The sequence below is a fragment of the Bombyx mori genome, chromosome 18, assembly GCF_030269925.1.
Source record: "Bombyx mori chromosome 18, ASM3026992v2".
NCBI lineage: Eukaryota > Metazoa > Arthropoda > Insecta > Lepidoptera > Bombycidae > Bombyx > Bombyx mori.
In genome coordinates this window covers 2,753,674-2,774,127 of record NC_085124.1, presented here as the reverse complement: position 1 = coordinate 2,774,127, position 20,454 = coordinate 2,753,674, and the positions used below count along the sequence as shown (strand labels likewise).

The 20,454-nt window shown below is 37.5% G+C and overlaps 2 protein-coding genes across 2 annotated transcripts in view; one reads left to right on the top strand and one right to left on the bottom strand.

The window, feature by feature from the left end:
• Positions 1–11,309: 11,309 nt before the first annotated feature.
• Positions 11,310–19,065, bottom strand: LOC101744229 (uncharacterized). Its single transcript, XM_004928092.5, has 5 exons — positions 18,901–19,065; positions 15,890–16,001; positions 14,303–14,458; positions 12,531–12,672; positions 11,310–11,455 (listed from the first exon to the last, which is right to left on the bottom strand). The coding sequence occupies exons 2-5, from the start codon at positions 15,992–15,994 to the stop codon at positions 11,367–11,369; spliced, it is 492 nt and encodes a 163-aa protein (XP_004928149.1). The 5' UTR covers positions 15,995–16,001; positions 18,901–19,065; the 3' UTR covers positions 11,310–11,366.
• Positions 19,066–20,037: 972 nt separating this feature from the next.
• LOC101743983 (uncharacterized) overlaps positions 20,038–20,454 on the top strand; it is a 37,560-nt gene continuing 37,143 nt past the window's right edge. Inside the window, exon 1 of the mRNA XM_062673587.1 lies at positions 20,038–20,184. Within this exon, the coding sequence (XP_062529571.1) occupies positions 20,165–20,184 (20 nt within the window). The 5' untranslated portion in view covers positions 20,038–20,164. The remainder of the gene's footprint in view (positions 20,185–20,454) is intronic.

The window sequence follows — 20,454 nt, the reverse complement described above, 5'->3', positions numbered from 1 at the left end:
CACACTCTTGGTGGACTCAGGATCTGCCATTTGTCTACTAAAACAATCATGTGTTCTCAAACAACCACCTATAACTCCCGAACCAATAAATATAAAAGGCATCGATCCCGGCGAAGAAGCCACCCCTACATTAGGTTACTTTAATCTAAAATTTAAAATCAATGACAACAAATTAATAAACCATAAATTTCACTTAATAAAAAATATAAACCTACCCTATGATGGTATCATAGGAAACGATTTCCTAACAGCTAACAGTTGCAATATTGACTATAGTCGCGATGTTCTAAAAATAAATCGAAATGAAATCAAAATACACTTCTTCGATCAATATTATATCATTCCCCCACGTACGGAAACAGTGATTGAATGTTCTGTCGTAAATCCAGAATTAAAAGAAGGCGTTATAATAGATCAGCACCTTTCCAAAACACTCCTTACGGCAAACTGCCTTGTAAAGGTAAAAGAAAACAAAAGAGTAAACATTCCAGTCGTTAATATTTCTAACAAACCTACTAAAATCAGACGTAACCTTAAATTAAAACTAGATGAAATAGACACCTACCCAATTCAGACTCTCCTGAACGTCGAGAATGTAACTAAACGTACAAAAAAGGTACTAGATTCTTTAAGAACATCTCATTTAAATCAAGAGGAAATTGATGCCCTTCTTAATCTATGTTCAGATTACTCTGATATATTCCATCTTCCCGACGAGCCTTTATCCTTTTCTCCAAGCATCCAACACGAAATTAAAACCACTAATGACATTCCAATCCACACTAAATCATATCGGTTCCCGGAATGCCATAAACAAGAAGTAGAAACCCAAATCAATAAAATGTTGGACCAAGATATTATCACTCCATCTTCCTCTCCTTGGTCCTCCCCCATCTGGGTGGTTCCTAAAAAAGCTGATGCTTCCGGCCAAAAGAAATGGCGGATAGTAATCGACTATCGGAAACTCAACGATATAACTGTCGGCGAAGTGTACCCTATCCCTCAAATGACCGAGATACTCGACCAATTAGGAAAGAGTCAATACTTCAGCACCCTCGACCTTTCTTCTGGATTCCATCAACTTCTAATAAAACCGGAAGATGCACCCAAAACAGCCTTCTCTGTCCCGCAGGGACATTTCCAGTTCAACCGGATGCCCTTCGGCTTAAAAAATGCCCCGTCCACATTCCAAAGACTAATGAATACATGCCTCACAGGCCTCCAAGGGTCTCGTTGCTTCTCGTATCTTGATGATATCGTCCTATATGCGTTTGACCTTAAAACGGCCATCCAGAACCTCAGGGTCGTATTCGAAAGACTAAGAAGATTTAATTTAAAACTGCAGCCCGAAAAATGTGAGTTCCTTCGGAAAGAGGTAACTTACTTAGGTCATATAATCACAAGAGACGGCGTTAAGCCTAATCCTGACAAAGTCAAGGCCGTAACCCAATATCCTGTCCCAAAATCACAGAAAGATATCAAATCTTTCTTAGGCCTTGTATCATATTACAGGCGCTTCATTCCCGACTTCTCTAAGCTTGCTAAGTCTCTTACTTCACTTTTAAAAAAGGACACCCCATTCAATTGGACTAATGAACAGCAACTAAATTTCGAAAATCTAAAAAATAAATTAGTAGAAGCACCCATCCTTATCTATCCTGACTTCAATTCACCTTTCCTGTTGACCTGTGACTTCTCTAACTATGCGATATCGGCCATCCTATCACAAGGACCTATAGGGCGAGATCGCCCAGTCTCATACGCATCACGCACCTTAAATAAAGCCGAATGTAATTACAGCGTGACTGAAAAAGAATGTCTAGCAATAGTGTTCGGCACCAAAACATTCCGACCTTACCTTTATGGTCGTCGCTTTACGATCATAACAGACCACAAACCTTTACAGTGGCTATTCAATTGTAAAGATCCTGGATCTCGTCTTATTCGTTGGAGACTAAAACTTGAAGAATATGACTATGACATCAAATACAAAAAAGGGAAAACTAATTGTAACGCCGACGCCTTATCACGTTTCCCTGTAAACCCAGTAGAAAGTTTATCGCCCAAACCATCTGAAGACCAAAACGTTATTAGTCCAAATTCTACTCAAGTCGAACCTACACCAGAAAGCGAACTCATCGACCTCGGTCCTCTTAGCGACATAAGTCCTTACGATGACTGTCCATTAGACTTCAGCCCACTCGGTACCCCTCTAGAACCCAACGATAATAACGAGGTCATTGATCCTCTAGCTATCCTAGATTCATCAAATGATGACTATCCTAAATTTTTAAAAGCTATGTCCGATAAATCCAATACCCTTACCTTCAACACGAACATAAAAGAACATAACCAAAGCATAATGAAAAGCTCTTGTAAAATCATAATAATACCCACATCTATTGACCTTGATGAATCAAACCCATATATCGAAGAAATTTTAAGTAATAACGAAAATTCAGACAGCATCATTAACGACGAAAAGGAGCTTTATACATTCAAAAAATTCTCAAGCTCCGGGAAAACCTTCTACCTTCTCTTCACAAAAGTTCACCACTTCGATGAGTCCTCATATAAGGACATATTCAACACATTAAAGAAAGCTAGAGACGAAATTATGCTCACCGAAACGACAACAGAAATAGCTATAACAGATTTCAAAAATGTTTTCGAAAAATTATCGTTTACCAAAATATACAATATGATAAATTATCTTTTCCATGACACTAATATCGCAATCAACATTTATCACGATTCCATAATTTACCCCACACTGAGCGAAATACCTAAGATCCTGAAAGAGAATCACAACATACCTATCGCTGGACATCTAGGTTCATCTCGCATGTATAATAGAATTAAGGAGAAGTATTTCTGGAAAGGAATCAGATCCGATATAGACAACTACGTCAAACACTGCTCTCTGTGCCAATCCAACAAAGCCCTACGTAAAATAAACCGAGCGCCAATGCAAATAACCACTTCCTCAACAAAACCCTTTGACCGAATTAGCATTGATATCGTTGGCCCTCTACCAGAAGCCGGTACTATCCAATTGCGGTTTATACTCACGATTCAAGATGACTTAACGAAATATTCTTGTGCCTACCCTATATCCAATGCTACGGCAGAAGATACTTGTGAATGTTTGGTCCACTTTATTTCAATATTCGGAATCCCTAAAATGATCGTGACCGACCAAGGCACAAATTTCACAGCTGACCTCTTTAAAAAGACCTGTGAATTCCTTAAAATAAAACAAATATGGGCTTCACCATATCATCCACAAACCCAAGGTGCACTTGAACGCAGCCACTCCACTCTTAAAGAATATTTAAAGTCATTTATCAACGAAAACCAAAACAACTGGCATAAATACGTTTTTACAGCAATGTTAGCTTACAATACCAATGTCCACACTACAACCCAGTTCACTCCCTACGAACTCCTGTTTGGCCACAAACCTTTCATACCAGACTCCATTTATGAACTCCACTCTGACACGACTTATCCCGAATACCTGAAAATGTTAAACCATAAACTTAGACTATCAAGAGAGAAAGCACTCCAGAATATTCAGGCATCCAAAGAAAGATCAAAGGAATATTATGATCGACACACTCGAATTGTAAAATATAAAGTTGGAGATTATGTTTACTTAAAAAATCACCTACGACTAAGGAAAGCTCTATCACCCGTATGGAAAGGACCGTATAAGATAGTCAAAATCCACGGTAACAACACCTTATCCCTATTAATAAACCGTCGACATGTTAAACATCACTTTGATGAGGTCAAGATTGCACATGAAGCGGGAAATAGATGATCGTAAAAGAAAACTAAACCTAATAACAATTACCTACCTTTATTGTTCTTCTTGCAGACTCACGATCTGTAATCCTATCCTGGGAAATGAAAATGAAGAGTACACTCATATTATCACCTCGAGCCCTGGCGTCTATTTCGACCCGTATGGAGTTGCAAAAATTATGAATGACCACATTCACATCGTCATTCCATTTGACATATCCTTTGCCCCAATCCACATAGATAACATTAAAAACGTCTTTAGTACTATACGCTATCTCTGTCAACAAAGTGAATCTATCAATCACTTTGAATGTCATAACTTGATCCAACCACTTGACTCCCTATTCAAATATATTATCCGAGACTTTGAATCCATTTCACATCTGACACCTTCTAATTTAAAACGCTCTGCTTGGTTTGCTGGTATTGGAACTGTTTTCAAACACATCTTCGGAACCCTAAATGAAGATGATGCACATAAATATAATAGAGCTATTGCTAAAATACAACAAGCCAATAAGGATATCAATTTCAATCTGAAACAAAGTATTTACATTTCTAAATCAGCTATTTCAAACTTTAACGCTACCATAAACGAACTTAATAAGAACCAATTCTTACTTGATGAAGCTATCGAAAAATTATCTCTGTCGGTTAAAAACATCTCTGTGGTCACTAATTCTATTAGCTTTAGAACAAACTTAGACGAAATTATAAATGTGTTACAAGGCAATCTGTTAACACTTTCATTCAAAATCGAAGACCTTGTGAACAGTGTGCTGTTTTCAAAAACAAATACTCTTCATCCTTCTATTGTTACTCCTAAGCAATTATATGTAGACCTAGTTAGTAATGTTAAGAACTTACCTAGATTTAAGGACTTCCCTGTAGAATTGAACTTAGATAATATTAATATCCTAATGAATCTTGCAGAAATAGTATCATATGTCGTCGACAACAATCTTGTATTTGTAGTAAAAATCCCTCTCGTGAATATAGAGGCTTACAATTTATATAAAGTCATACCTATACCTGTACCGCACAATCCTAAATCTCCAAATTCATTTGCACTTGTAACTGCAACGAAACCATTCATTGGAATTAGTGAAAATAAGAAACTATACTTTACCCTTGATAGAATAAGTTCCTGTAAGATAATCATTGGACATAATTATATTTGTAATCTTGTAGACACCTTCAGTGTTGTCAATCATCCAATTTGTGAAACGGAAATCATCACTAAAGCTTTAGAAACCTTACCTGAAACATGTACTACGAAATTCATATACGGAACAGTTGATATCTGGCATGAGCTAAATAATAACAAATGGATCTATGTAGAATCAAACAATGAAAAGTTGACTATTGAATGTAACCGTAAAATAACAGATATTATAATATCCGGAACTGGAATACTTACCTTGAATCCAGGTTGCACAGCATTCTGTAAAGAAAATAAATTAGAAGCAAAAAATACTTATAAAATTGATGTTAATCCTGTTGTTTCAAATTTTAATATAATTAAGGACATTTGTTGTAATGTAATGAAGTTCTCCAAAACGAGCATCGATGTATCAATACCCCAGTTGCGCTATGTTAACCTTGACAATTTGAATGTAATTCACGACTTACCTATTAAGTCAACCGATGAAAGTTCCGATGATTTCCTGGATGATCTTTCTGATTATGTTAGTTTTAGTTTTAGCATAGTTTCATTTTTTTATAATTTTAAGTTCTATTGCTATTTTCTATTTTGTAAAAACCAACAAATGTGTCTTTCGTAAAAGACTTTCAATAACAAAAGAACCAGATAGTATTTCTACAAGCTCACCAGCTCCTCACCCTCAGCCTCGTCTCCGTATGGAATAAACTCCCACTTACCATCAACTTACCTTTTCTTTCGCAAACTTACTTAAACCCGTAAGTTTACTCTTATGCGGGGGGTTGTTATAAGACGGCCCTGTACCCTTTACTGCTGACACATCCCTATTTCCCTGCTCAGTCAGTGTTTCTAGTGGCCAGCAGTAAACTACAATTCCCATTAGCCTCAGTCCATTTTCGATCTCCGTCGCGACAACACGTTTGTTGGTTTAAAAGTTTTTTTTTAAAAAGGGAATATCCAGAACCCGTATAACAGTACGAGTACATATGAAACAATATAACGCGGCTTATTTAGGCTTATTTATGAAAGGGCGGACGGTTAGCGTGGTAGGGACATGTGATGCGTAGAGAGAAGATGCATGTGGCTAAGAGATGAAATGATGAAATGAAATGGTAGTGCAAGGTAGAGAGGGAAGAGGTCGACCGAAGAAGACATGGATGGAGTGTGTGAATGACGATATAAGAGAGAGAGAGAAGAGAAAAATTAGCTGTTCCGACCCCACCTAGTGGGATAAGATGGGGAAAAAGAAGAAAATTGCGCGGTTTATTTTAGACACAGCGACTTCAATTTGTGATACCTCAAAATAGAAAAAAATCTGTCCAAACTAGATAGCACTTAACACTTCAAATGGTTATCGATGTATTGTGCCCTTTCTGGCTTTGAACTGAAATTTATTCTTTGACAGTGCGAAGGCGACATAGAGTCTGGCATTCTGATCAATATTATATTTTCGTGAACCAGGTTGTTTGACCCCGTTCCTATTGGAGATTAGAGCATTAATCCCTTTATACGTATAAATAGGAATAAAGTCCCTTCATTGCTATTTTAAGGTCGCGAGCTATCGGATATATTTGGAAATCAGAGACTACAGACCTTAAATACAGATAATAGTCGGCCCAGATATTCATTGAAATATATTTTAAAAGTTCACCGAATTACTAAAATTTTATTTAATACCTATCAATTGTTCGACGTAACAACATTAAGTTATATTTATTTCTATAGTGGACGGACCATGAAATCTAGTATTACGTGGTACCTGTACCCTTAGAGATCACTCGGTGAATGCCACCCCAACTTTGAGACATGAGGTAGAGGTCTCAATTATATTCACAATCACGACTGACCCATTCCCCAAATCGAAACGCATTACTGCTTCGCCGCTGATATCGACAAGATGATGATCACCTATGACCATGATGATCACATGACAAGATGATCACCCGTTCGGGCTTATACCACATCTCACTATCAGTCGAATAACTTTTACCGAACGCAGCATGCTGGTATGAAACTCTGAAGATTCTGTTGCCCATTTTCAGGATAGTAACTATACATGTAACTACATACATACATGTAACTATACTTGAGACCTTAGAACTTATATCTCAAGCTGGGTGGCACATTTACATTGTAGATGTCTATGGGCTCCAGTAACCACTTAACACCAGGTGGGCTGTGAGTTCGTCCACCTATTTAAGCAATAAAAAAAAGCGATTTCCTTGGTCACCCTTTATGAAAAAGTACAGAAAGAGATATTATTTTTTTGCTTACCTATCTATATTAGTAGACTTGAGGGGTCAGGCTTGACTGGCTACAGCCTGACGTGTGAGTGAAATCATGGAGCTCAGCTTGAAAGAGCTTGCTAGTATATGCGCTAGCAAGAGCAGTGCTTCTCTGAATCGACCACCGGAATCGCGACGCCAAAATCCGAAGAGAAACTCAGTGGGCTGTGTCTATGGGTTAAGTTGTACGTCGAACGGTGACCGGTACTTGGATGGTCTAAAAGCACCGAGAGTGCATCGAAATTTTATTACTGGTGGTAGGACCTCTTGTGAGTCCGCGCGGGTACGTACCACACGCAAATAACAGTTATTTGTAGTATCTACCACAGTCCTATCTATTTCTGTCGTGAAGCAGTAATGCGTTTCGGTTTGAAGGGTGGGGCAGCCGTTGTAACTGTACTGAGACCTTAGAACTTATATCTCAAGGTGGGTGGCGCATTTATGTTGTAGATGTCTATGGGCCCCAGTAACCACTTAATAGCAGGTGGGCTGTGAGCTCATCCAAAAAAAAACAAAATGTGTGCAATTCACACGTGGTAGAAGTGAAACCTTCCAAAATTAAAATACAATTATCCTAAACGTCTTAAGTATATGTAAAATTTTGTCATTAGTAAATAATTGTAAGGTAGCGCCCTCTGTGAATTGATATTTTAATTTCACGTATAATCCTAAATTAAAATTCACTACAAGAGCTTTCATACACACGTTAGTATTAAAAAAATCTCACAGATGGCGCTGTATTAAATAGTATGTATATTTCTGTCTCATTCTTTGCTGGCTTCATCCTATACATTTTTGTATTTGTGTCTCTTACCTGTCGTTTTTTCCGTTGCATCCGGTTTGAAATCACAACGATTCTAAAGAAGTTTTTACTTCAAAAAGAAAGAATCCGAGAGGACATGTTTGGGGTGACGTCGCCTCTTTGTTGCCGATTCATCTGGGTCGGGATGTAAGTTGCAGTGGCTACGATAAAAAGGCTAACTACGACGTTTCCATCTTAATAGGTAAATTAAGTTAAGCACCCGATTATCACAACTAATCAAACTGAACAATGAACGATTCCCTTGTCCCCGTCTCCAGGTACACAACATAGCCAGTTATAATTTCATTTTAAATGATAACTAATTTATTTACGAGTAGGTATTAAAACAGAATAAAATAATTTATTTACAATATTATTTAATAAAATAAGTACCTTATGTTACAATAGTAATAATAGCATGATTTATAAATATTACTATGATATATTCAGCCTTGTTACAATGGCACGCAATACAGCATAATATGCCTATTTGTTTTTTTTTTCAGCTTACGTCAAAGAATAGTACATTGTTTCCCGCGGTGCACATACTATCCTTTCTCCTACCAGGCCGAAAGTTCGTGGAGTACCGAGCCGGGGTCCAGGGCCGAAGCCCTGCCGGGGGGTAGGGGGGCCGCCCCCCGTACTCATAAAAAAACAATTTAACTGTTTTTTAATTTTTAAATAAACTACTACTAATTGAATAAGAATTGTCTGATGAACTTATCTTTGTTTAATACTTCACTATTAAATTTTATTGCCTTTTGTTTATTTCATTTTTACACTAAACACAATATTGCAAATTACCCGAGCACAACAATGGCGGAGAATTTTAGGTGCGTGAGAGCAGACGTAGACACTAACGCGCCTGCGCACTCGTCAGTACCCAGGGAGGAAAACTTCTTCTGGAACAGGAAAACTTCTTCTGGAACAGAAAAACTGTCTTCCCTGTACAGCGGGAGGAAAACCGAACTTTCGGCGTAGGTAGGAGATTTTTTTTTTGTTTTTATTGCTTAGATGAGTGGACGAGCTCACAGCCCACCTGGTGTTAAGTGGTTACTGGAGCCCATAGACATCTACAACGTAAATGCGCCACCCACCTTGAGATATAAGTTCTAAGGTCTCAATTATAGTTACAACGGCTGCCCCACCCTTCAAGCCGAAACGCTTACTGCTTCACGGCAGAAATAGGCAGGGCGGTGGTACCTACCCGTGCGGACTCACAAGAGGTCCTACCACCAGTAGGACATTCCCTCAAAGAATCGAAACGACAATCGACAAATCACTTCAGTTGGCCACGTAGGGCACCGGTGACCTACATGGCAATCAAAGGCATAATAATATGTTTATGCCTTAAGTTAAATACTCTGTTTGCCAGGGGATTTTCTTATTTGAAGTAATAGGTTGGGGAAAAAGTCTTTTCGCATTTTAGTATGTATGAGCTTGTAATAAAATATCTTTGGCTATACTATTTGTATCTGGCTGGTTTTGGTATCATTAAAAGTTTAAATTTTAAACAAGATAATTCCAAATTCAAATTTGGAAAATGTGTGATTTTTATTTATTTATTTTTCGTACTGTCAAGATGAGTGAATCTAATGAAGAAATTCGATACATTTTAAAATTTTACTACAAAATAGGTAAAAATGCAAAGCAAGCCGCGAAAAAAATTTGCGATGTTTATGGACCTAGTGCAGTGTCTGTGAGAGTAGCACAAATTTGGTTTAAGCGTTTTCAATCCGGAAATTTTGATGTCAAAGATGCACGTCGCCCTGGTCGCCCTATTACGGATAAAATGGATGCCATTTTTGGAAAAGTGGAGCAAGATCGGCATATCAGTAATTACGACGTAGCTGAAAAACTGGGAATTGACCACAAAACAGTTTTGGCGCATTTGAAAAAAAACTGGGTACACAAAAAGCTCTAAATTTGGGTACCCCACGAGCTCTCTGAAAGAAATATAATGACCAACAGAAACCGTGTACTCATTTGTAATTATTTAGTACGACGTAATGAAACCGAATCATTTTTGAAGAAACTGATAACCGGTGATGAAAAGTGGATCATGTACGACAAGAACGTTCGAAAAAGGTCGTGGTCAAAGGCCGGTCAGGCTTCACAGACTGTGGCGAAACTGTGGCATTATTCATTATGAGCTATTACCACCAGGCAGGACCATCGATTCTGAACTTTACTGCAAACAACTGATGAGATTAAAGCAAAAAATTGAGAGAAAGCGGGCGGAATTAATCAACAGGAGGGGTGTGGTTTTTCATCATGATAACGTTAGACCTCACACATCACTAGCCACTCAGCAAAAATTAAGAAAGCTTGGCTGGGAGGTGTTAATGCATCCGCCGTATAGTCCTGACCTTGCACCTTCAGATTTCCACCTGTTTCGGTCTCTTCAGAATTCTTTAGGCAGTGTCAGGTTAACATCACGAGAGGATTGCCAAAACCAATTGTCGCAGTATTTTGATCAGAAGCCCCAAAATTTCTATAGCAATGGGATCATGTCCCTACCTACACGATGGCAAAAAATTATCGAACAAAATGGTACCTGCATACTTTAGTTAAATGTAAATAAACTTTATTAAAAATATTGTGAATTTTCTTTAAAAAATGCGAAGAATCTTTTTCCCCGACCTATTATATAGTTTGCTCTTCTTTTCTTCCACATGACCTTACTAAATATTAAGGGAGAAATGAAATACAAATAAAATAATTATAGTATGTAAATCTTCAGGTGTGATTATATTCCTTATTTTAGACTAGTTGGTGATACTGAAGTGCCAACCGTCAAAAACGGTATCCCACTGCTGGGCGCACATCGATGCTATTCACAAATACTCTTTTATTTATTTATTGCTTAGATGGATGAACGAGCTCACAGCCCACCTGGTGTTAAGTGGTTACTGAAGCCCATAGATATCTACGACGTAAATGCGCCACCCACCTTGAGATACAAGTTCTAAGGTCTCAGTATAGTTACAGATAGGTCCTACTATCGGTAAATTTTTGTTTGTATCATTACGAATTTATCAAGTATTCTTATTTATGTATGAGCTTACTGTATGATGTTGTTTAAGTTTGTCTCTTTTTAATGTCACATTTTCGTTTCATCAGTCAAATTGTGACGGGATAAGATTTCAAAAGTTGTATCCTTTCTTTTCATGATTGAAGAACTACTGTTGGCTTTGATATGCATAAAGAGAAGCTTATAAAAAGCTGTAATACGATAGATACGCTTACATTGATTTATCTACAAGTTTTAATTGTACTGTTAGACTTTATATAAATTTTAAGGTATTCAGATAATTCCACGTTGGTTGTTATTATTGTAGCTTCTTCCTTGGGCGTGGTAGGCACGTACTGCGAGCAAACTTAGAACGAGTAGCGCTGAAAAATATTGATTAATACAGAAATCTCATCGAATTTTCCAGATCGTAGTAAGCACTAATGTAAACTACTTATGCAGCTTAATGTGGTGTTCTATATAACTATGTAGTCTGGCCATAAATACTGTTACATAAAAACATTTTTTTTTTTCAACTTTTTAATCTATACTTATATATTAATACGTGAAGGAAAAACTTTGTATCCCTTTTTACGAAAATTGCGCGAACGGAGGAGTATGAAATTTCCCACACTTATAGAGAATATAGAGAAGGAGCGCACAATGCAATTTTTTTTAAATAATGCATAAAAGATATATTAAATCAATAAAGAAAACATTACACACACTACATACCATGTATTTGACGCACACACGTATGCATACTATTTAATGTCAAACTTTTGTTCTTGACGTCTGTGGTCAATATTGTTTGTCTTTACTAATATTTTTTTATAGAGTAGCCTTGGCGAAATTTGTGATTATAGAAGTATAAAATACAATCATAATAGTTTACAAACTTACAATTTCAATTAATTATAGTCGAATTTCGACTACTGCGGGACCACTAGTTATTTTAAATTTGGAACACGTACCTATATTATTTTGAAAACTTCTTTCGATTTCGCGCCGTCTCACATATATTTTCGTGTTCACCTTGAGATATAAGTTCTAAGGTCTCAAGTATAGTTACTGTCTAAATTAAACGATGTTATTCCTTCACCGTGGAAGTCAAACGTGAACATTTGTTAAGTACGTATATTATTAGAAATATTTAGTGTCTGCCTGCGGGATTCGAACACCGACACTGTCGCATTGCTCGATACGAATGCACGGGGCGTGTTATCTTTGAAGCCATGGCTGCTCGACGCTAATTTTACAAGGTCCGTGGAGGTGTTTACATTGTTTTTGAGCTCTCGTGGTTCCCTTTGTTTGCCGCTAGGGGCGCTGTTCCAACTACATACAAATTTGAGTTAACTTTTACGACATCGAGAACGTTAATAAACTCCCACTGAACATACTGGTCAGGCTATGCACGTAAATAAACTTTTATTAAATTAGCATTGAAAATAAACTTACTTATCGAAATTACCATATTGAAAAACCCACGTAGGCCCATTTCCGAGGGTCTTGTGAATAGGAGCATGAAGAAACCGATTGTTGAAAATGTGATCACGATAATGGCGTATATCATGTACGCCTTCAAGTAAGAGAGGCGGTCCTAAAAAAAAGTATTGTTTGCGGCAATTACTTTAAGAAACTTACTAAAATTTCATTACGGCTTATTTGAGGCCGTATCTATTTTTACTAAGTCCATTATGTGTTCTCTGATTTCGTTTCGGAGTTTCTTTACAGGACTGTAGCTCTTTTGGTACTGTGCTTAGAGATTACTTTATCATTCAATTAGAATATTATATGACATCTATTGAGGGTTCTGTTCTATAGGCACATTGCTTGAGGGTCCCAATAGCCGATGTTGATTGGCGAGATAGAGGTCAAAGGTCTCAGAGGACGTAGTCTCACGAGACGGTCTGACCAAGTTAAATCTTCTCTGAACATCAAGTTCCACGATGCGCTTCACGAAGACAAGAATCGCAGCAGATGGAAGGAAATTTGTACGTGAGAGAATGATACAGCAGAGAAGTCACGGTGACGTCAGTAATGAAGAAAGCGACGCGGGTAGGAGAAGCAGGATCGGGGTGAACGTCTGTAGACAGTGAGAAAGTTTCCGTCGAAAAGCGATCGATTAGTTAACGGTAGGCAGCGGCTTGGCTCTGCTCCTGGCATTGCTGAAGTCCATGGGCGACGGTAATCATTCACCATCAGGTGGGCCGTACGCAAGTCTGCCTACAAGGGCAATAAAAAAAAAAAAAAAAAAGTTTAAAAAATCTAAAAAATAAACGCTTTTATCATAAATCCCACTAAAAAATAGCAAATAAATTTTAATAAATTTGAATTAAAAATAGTGTAAGAAAAAATGATTTTATTGTAAAAAAAAGCGTGGGTTGCTTTTCAGGATATTATCAAAATAACCCTTCTACTCATATCTGTTCATAAAGTATTTATAACTATTGATACCTTTTTCTTACACTATTTTTAACTCAAATTTATTAAGATTTATTTTCTATTTTTTAGTGGGATTTTCTATAAAAGCGTCTTTTTTTAAACTATTATTTATTTTTAATTTTTAAGTTGAATTTAAATTTTTTCAATATTTTTTTTTAAATATTTAATTGTCATCGTTCCTTAATAAGTATACCAAATTTCGAGTTAATCCGACGTTTTGAAGGGGGTCAAAATCATGTTCAAAGATTCCGTTACATACTGACATACATAGGTCTAAAGCTAATAAAAGTGTATTAATAAAAAAAGTGCAGTAAGCGGAGTGATTTCAAAGATTGCGCCAAAGTTGCTCTTTGAACTGAGCACACTTCACTCCATATACAAATGCCACATATCATACTACCTGCCACAGTAGCGACGTTTTGGTGAATTTTGATTTAGCATGAGTCGTTTACAGAACGAAGATCCTCCTTAATGACATGCAAGTGGAAATAAATATGTTGTTTTTTTTATTATTGATTATATGGGTGGATGAGCTCACAACCCACCTGGTGTTAAGTGGTTACCGGAGCCCATAGACATCTACAACGTAAATGCGCCACCCACCTTAAGATATAAGTTCTAAGGTCTCAAGTATAGTTACAACGGCTGCCCCACCCTTCAAGCCGAACTCATTACTGCTTCACGGCAGAAATAGGCGGGGCGGTGGTACCTACCCGCGCGGACTCTCAAGAGGTCCTACCACCAGTAGTTACGCAAATTATAATTTTAATAATTTGAAAGCTTACCTTGTATAATCCGACGATCAGCAGCGCGGAGAAGAACAAACATAGTAGCGACACTAGTACTCCGACGGCGACCTCCGCGTTGTTCAGGTGCGTAGTGGTAGGCCTCATTGAAGATGGTTGGAAAACGAAACTCACGAATTCTAAGGCCTCGAGAATCTGTAATAATGTATTGAATTTTTATTAATATTTCAACAAATAATACTGTTTTACTTGTTAAATTTGAATTTCAAAGTATGTTTTCATTAGGTATTCTTTTTTTATTATTATTGTATTCCATCTTCGAGCCGATGAATTGCCAATGTTATGTACGCCATTATTTTCACATGCATCAGGCCATAAATTAAATAGTTTAAGTTATTTTCAATGTTAAATGTTTGTGATTTGGCAGTACTTTTTTAAATAAATAAATAAATGAACCGCGTTAGTACTGCCGCATAGAAAAATAGCTGGTTACGATTTCTGTTAGCGCAAACCCTCGACCCTGACATTTGTTTTCAATTGGATTATATCCGGTGTTTATAAATTAAGGTAAATGTGAGATGAGGTATAGCAGAGACCATGCATTAATCTGCTCGGCAGCTTTTGTCCTTGAATGAGAGCTTTCGTTTCTGTATGCGAATGCTTTACTTCACCTCTCGACGAAGCTCGGAAATAGCGGTGATCGCCAAGCACGCACTAGTAGAGCGGTAGGGATCGAAAGATCGGTTTGGATCTGCCCCTGCCACTGCTGACGTCCATGGACAACGGAGACCACTCACTATCAGGTGGGCCGTACGCTCGTCTGCCTACAAGGGCAATAATAAAAATGCGGTTTGCAACTATGACAGTGGTTCACTACTTATAAAATCGTGAAATGATGCCACACTTCGCCGTCACTATCATCCAATATTCTGTGAAACTAACCGATGTAAGCCTAAATAGCGTCTACGCATGATTACTATTATCCTACCCTCCAAACCGGAACGTAACTTTGCGGCAGAAACAGAATGGACATTTGTCTACCCGGATGGGTTAACTATGGGCCAAACCATCAGTAATTACGCAAATTACATTTTTTGCTAGCTTCATTTTTATTACACGACATTTGCGTTTTATTCACCGATTTGTGAACATCGGCTAAGTAAATGTGAACGTTAATTAGAAATAATTGTATAAGTGTAGGATTGGTAAGAACGGAACGTATGAAAAGAGTGTGGAACGGAGCGTTAAGATGTGAGTGAGAGAAAGGAAAGAAAGAGAGAAGAGAATGAATGAAGGAATGGAAGATGGCGAAGACGGTTAAAAAATGAGCAAGGCGTAATAAAACTGTTAATAAATTTTTAAATTGTTATTATAACAGAAAATTTTGGAATAGTGGAAGTTTTATTTTATGCGCTGCGATCCCTATTCTACATAAGTATGGTATTGGTATAATATTTAAAAAAAATGATATTCGTATATTCATATAACTCAGTACGAGTACGCTAGGCGTCTTATCTTTTAGGTCACATTGACATGAGAGAGTCAAGCGAGCATCTTGAACCGATTTTAAAATGTGCGGTCCTTATTCGCTTTTGCGATTTTTATCTTTCGTGAGTAAAAACTCACAAATAAAATTATAGCTAAGACGTAACAGGTCATCTTCTTCGACAGGCAACGGCCGCAAGCTGTGTCCGTTTTGAAGCATGCCTGCAGAAACGTCGGGCAAGCCATGATGAGCCTGAAAAAAAAGCCAAACGCATAGTAGAACCTGTCTTTTTACTGATTTTTGTATGATTGCTGGGCCCGAAGGCCTTTCCAGTTTCACCGGGACAGGTGGGCGAGCAAAGTCTCAGCCAGGAGGGGTGGTAAGCTAACAGTTTAACTGAAGCTGTATCATACGTCGAATTTGAATTTCAATTCGAAAGTAGGCAATGCGATCGATCAAATGAGGACTACAGCGAAGAGTTCCCCCTTAAATGAGTGCAGTAAAATCACCTCGAGTAAGGAGACAGTGGAACATCGTAAGACGCATCAGGCCTACCCTATGTAACACCACATGACAATCATTTTTTACTGGTGATAAGACGTTTGTGAGTCCGCACGGGTAGGTACCACCACCCTGCCTATTTCTGCCGAGAAGTAGTAATGCGTTTCGGTTTGAAGGGTGGGGCAGCCGTTGTAACTATACTGAGATCTTAGAACTTATATCTCAAGGTGGGTGGCGGCATTTGCATTGTAGATGTCTATGGGCTCCGGTAACAATTGAACACCAGGTGGGCTGAGAACTCGTCCACCCGTCTAAGCAATAAATGACCAATTATTCCACTGCTAGAGATACTGTCACTTTAGGACTATGCAGTGGTTTTTGGTGTTTGAGTTTGGGATTCTCACTGTTCCAGTAGCGACCATTTTGACGGCTTACGAACCCATTGATATAGAAATCGGCCTCATCAGAGAAAAGGGTACTGTCAAAATTGGAAAATCGATTAAGCATTTTATTAGTAAATGCGACCCTTGCTCTGAAGTCAGACTCTTTCAATTCTTGTATTAATTACAGCTTATATAGATGCAGCTTAAGATCCAAGTTTAAAATTCGTTGCAAGCTTCGTCGCGATAAGTGTAAAACAGAGTCAGACGATCTCTTGCGAGTAGACATTTATGGATTTCCGCCTACCGATTGCATAACTCTCTCAATATTGTCTTCGGTCCTAGATGTTTTTGGACGACCTTTGCTTGTAGTTTAAAAGTTGAACCATTTGCTTCAACCCACTTTAGCCATATTTTAATAAAAATTAACAAACTCGAAATCCACTAATTCACCGTAGTCCTTATTCAGAACAATCGACTATAACATATTAACAATGTATGAACGAGAGTTCTTGTGAAATTCGAGCACGCAGCATGCGCGACGCTTTCCGTTGAAGTGACAATATTAAGTGTATTATCTATGGAAGTAACTCATAGTAACTAAAAGTTCATGAGCCCCCCTACCCAACGAAGTAGGCTAACCCCGAACACGCGCTTTCTACCCCGCAAAAAAGATGATGCAATCAATATGCACGTTCTGTTGTGTCGCCCAGACAACACCGCAACGAAAAGACGCCGGCGCCCGAAGAATTTTTTATCCGATCCCCCGGACCCACTCTCGGTGCTTTTATGCTCTTCAAGCACCGGTCACCATCCTCGTTGAACTCATTGATTACTATGAAGAGTTCGACCAGCGAACTAACCCATAGACACAACCCACTGAGTTTCCCGCCGGATCTTCGCGTCGCGTGATCTCGTGAGTCGCGATTCCGATCCGGTAGTAGATTCTGCGAAGCACTGCTCTTTCTGGGGCCAGTATTAGCTCTCTCTCTCAGATTGAGTCCCTGAGCTCACCTATCCGGGCGTAGCGGGAATAACCCCTTATGCTTCCAGCGAATTGGTAGGGAAAAAAAAGTCGTATATTCCTGCATGCAGCTCCTTTGTCAATAGACTGTAGACTGCGAACTCATGCTCTCGATAAAACAAGGATACTATTTTTTTTACGTTTCTCTTAAAGCAGACTTTGAAATCAGAATTTTGTAAGTACTAATTCCATTTTTAGACGAATTACAGGATGCAGATAGTATGTTGGTTTTCCCTTTCAACGTTTTACCGCGAAGATTTTATTTTTAGGTGAAAAGTTAAGTATCTGAGTCGACTATTATCAAAGGCGGCAATCTGACTTTTGGACAATGATTGGTAAATCAAAAAAACGAATTATTGACTTTGTATTCCATTGGCAGTCACAAAACTCTTCGGAACGACATCTTAGATAAATAACAGGTTAACTATTAACCTTTATTTAATGCAGGTTTTGAACCGTATTCTTTGAAGGAGACGATTATATTCAAATAAATCTGTATTGATATATCAATAAAAATTTTTTGTCCAAATGTACAGATTGCCGCCTTTGATAATAGACGACTCATCTATACTAATATATAAATCTACAGTGCTTTTTACGGGTGTTCCGTTATAACTACTGAACCGTGCATCCGATTGACTTAAAACTTGGTATCCATGTAGAAAATACATGTACTTAATGGATAGGCTAATATTAATATGAGTGTTGGACTCCCTAATAATAATGACAATAAATAATAATGTTAATCCTAAATGCCCAGCGAAGCTGGCGATTACGGCTAGTTACTTATATTTTCAAAAATGATGTAGGTATGTTGATTTTAATTTGGCTAATTTCGAATATTTGTAACATAACAACTTAACAGCATAAATTACGTCATTGTTATTAATTTATTCTGTTTTCCGGCTTGGTCTATGGTCATTCATCCCTATATCTTAATAACCCATAATAGACGTAAGAAACGATTATAAGCAAACAATCGTATACCTTAAGTTCTGAGTTACAACTCCTAAAATCCCGTACTGTTTTTATGAAGTCATGTGAAAGTAAACTTGGAACTAATAAGGAGAGTATAGGCATTCTCGAAATTAAATATTTCCACTAGGTAGATAAGATGAGAAAAAAACAATTACTTATTGTTGTTTAAGATACCTATATATAAATCATAAAGCATTTTTAACCTACAACTAAGTCAAAGAAGTTATTAAACTTGCAGTAAAACGAAATATTAAATGCTTGCACTCACTTGAAATAAGCACTTCGACCTTGTTTAAAGACGAAAATTATTAATAATAATTGAATGAATACACTGCACTCCACAGCGCGGTCTGCAACTTCCACAAACCGACTTTAGCGGGTGGTGAAATTTGGAACTACGCTATGACCTATTATTTTACGACTACAGCGCCAAGCTCAACGGCAAATAAGTAGACATTGCAAAATGTGCCCTAATGTGTAGTCCGTACTCCATTAGCTAAACAATTTCATCAATTAAACGCAGTTATCCTACGTTTGCCGCTAGGGGCGCTGTTTCAACTCCAGACAAATTTGAGTTAACTTTTACGCGATCGAGAAGTTAAAAAACTCGCATTAAGCACACAGTGTATTTGTACTTTGCGTACATTTACTATATAGGGTCGATAATAAAATATATATAAATAAAAAAGTCGATGTGTTTTTCTACATATGTTTTTTGTGTTCCCTATAGACGCCGAAGCGCTTAAAACGATTTCGATTAATTGCTCAAGAAACTTTGAGATTGGTGGAGCAGATGATTTTGTGATGTTTGTTAGTGATTAGAACAATTTCAAATCAAAAATCAACGGACAAAATGGCCGGGTTGAACTAGTATTTATATTATGATGTCAGATGATTCTTTTAAGAGTCGTGTATTTCATTTTTGACAGTATTTTTCGAGTGTTACTTTGTTACGCAACACACTGCTCATACCATCTTCATTTTAATCTTTAGTAAACTAGTAAACAGGACAAAAAACGACTATTGGCAAATAAATTTTGGTAGGCGGTTTTAAATTATCCGTTAATATGCTATGAAAGTTTAGAAGATATAAAACCCATGGATCCATTTTTTGTAACTGTTTATTCTTGTGCTCTCATTCTTGGCTTTATTTTGCACAAAATTTGAAATTACATTATATTCATTATAATAAATCACATTACCTATATAAAGTGTAAATAATATTATTGTATTTATCATGTAGAGACTATGAATACTGTCGTTAGTATCGCGTTAAGATAGCTTTTAGTATTCTGTGCGAACTTCAGATTTATTGGGAGTTCTGTTCGCGGGAAAAAACGTTATTCTAATTACGCTGTTCATTTTAATGAATTATAGCCAGGTCCTTCCTATATTCACGGCGTATGCGCAGACTGTTTCCGATCACTCTGTATGAAAAGCTTACACTATAAGTCTGTCATTGCAATCATTGTTTGGGATTAAAAGTGGAAATTGCACAAATAATTGCGGTAAATAAATTAAGGAAAGGAAATATGGGAATAGGAAGGAGAAGGTAGGTAATAAATTAATTAAATGCATGCACCTTTTTTATTTAGCTGACTTTTCGACTGGACAGTATCTTTGTCACTATACTTGAGACCTTAGACCTTATATCTCAAGGTCGGTGGTGCATTTACGTTGTGGATGTCTATGGGCTGCAGTAGCAACTTAACACCAGGTGGGCTGTGAGCTCGTCCACCCATCTAAGCAATAAAAAAATAATAATTTGATGATTCATTTGATTATTCGTGTCTCAGGTGGTGGGCTCACTTGGTAAATTCCC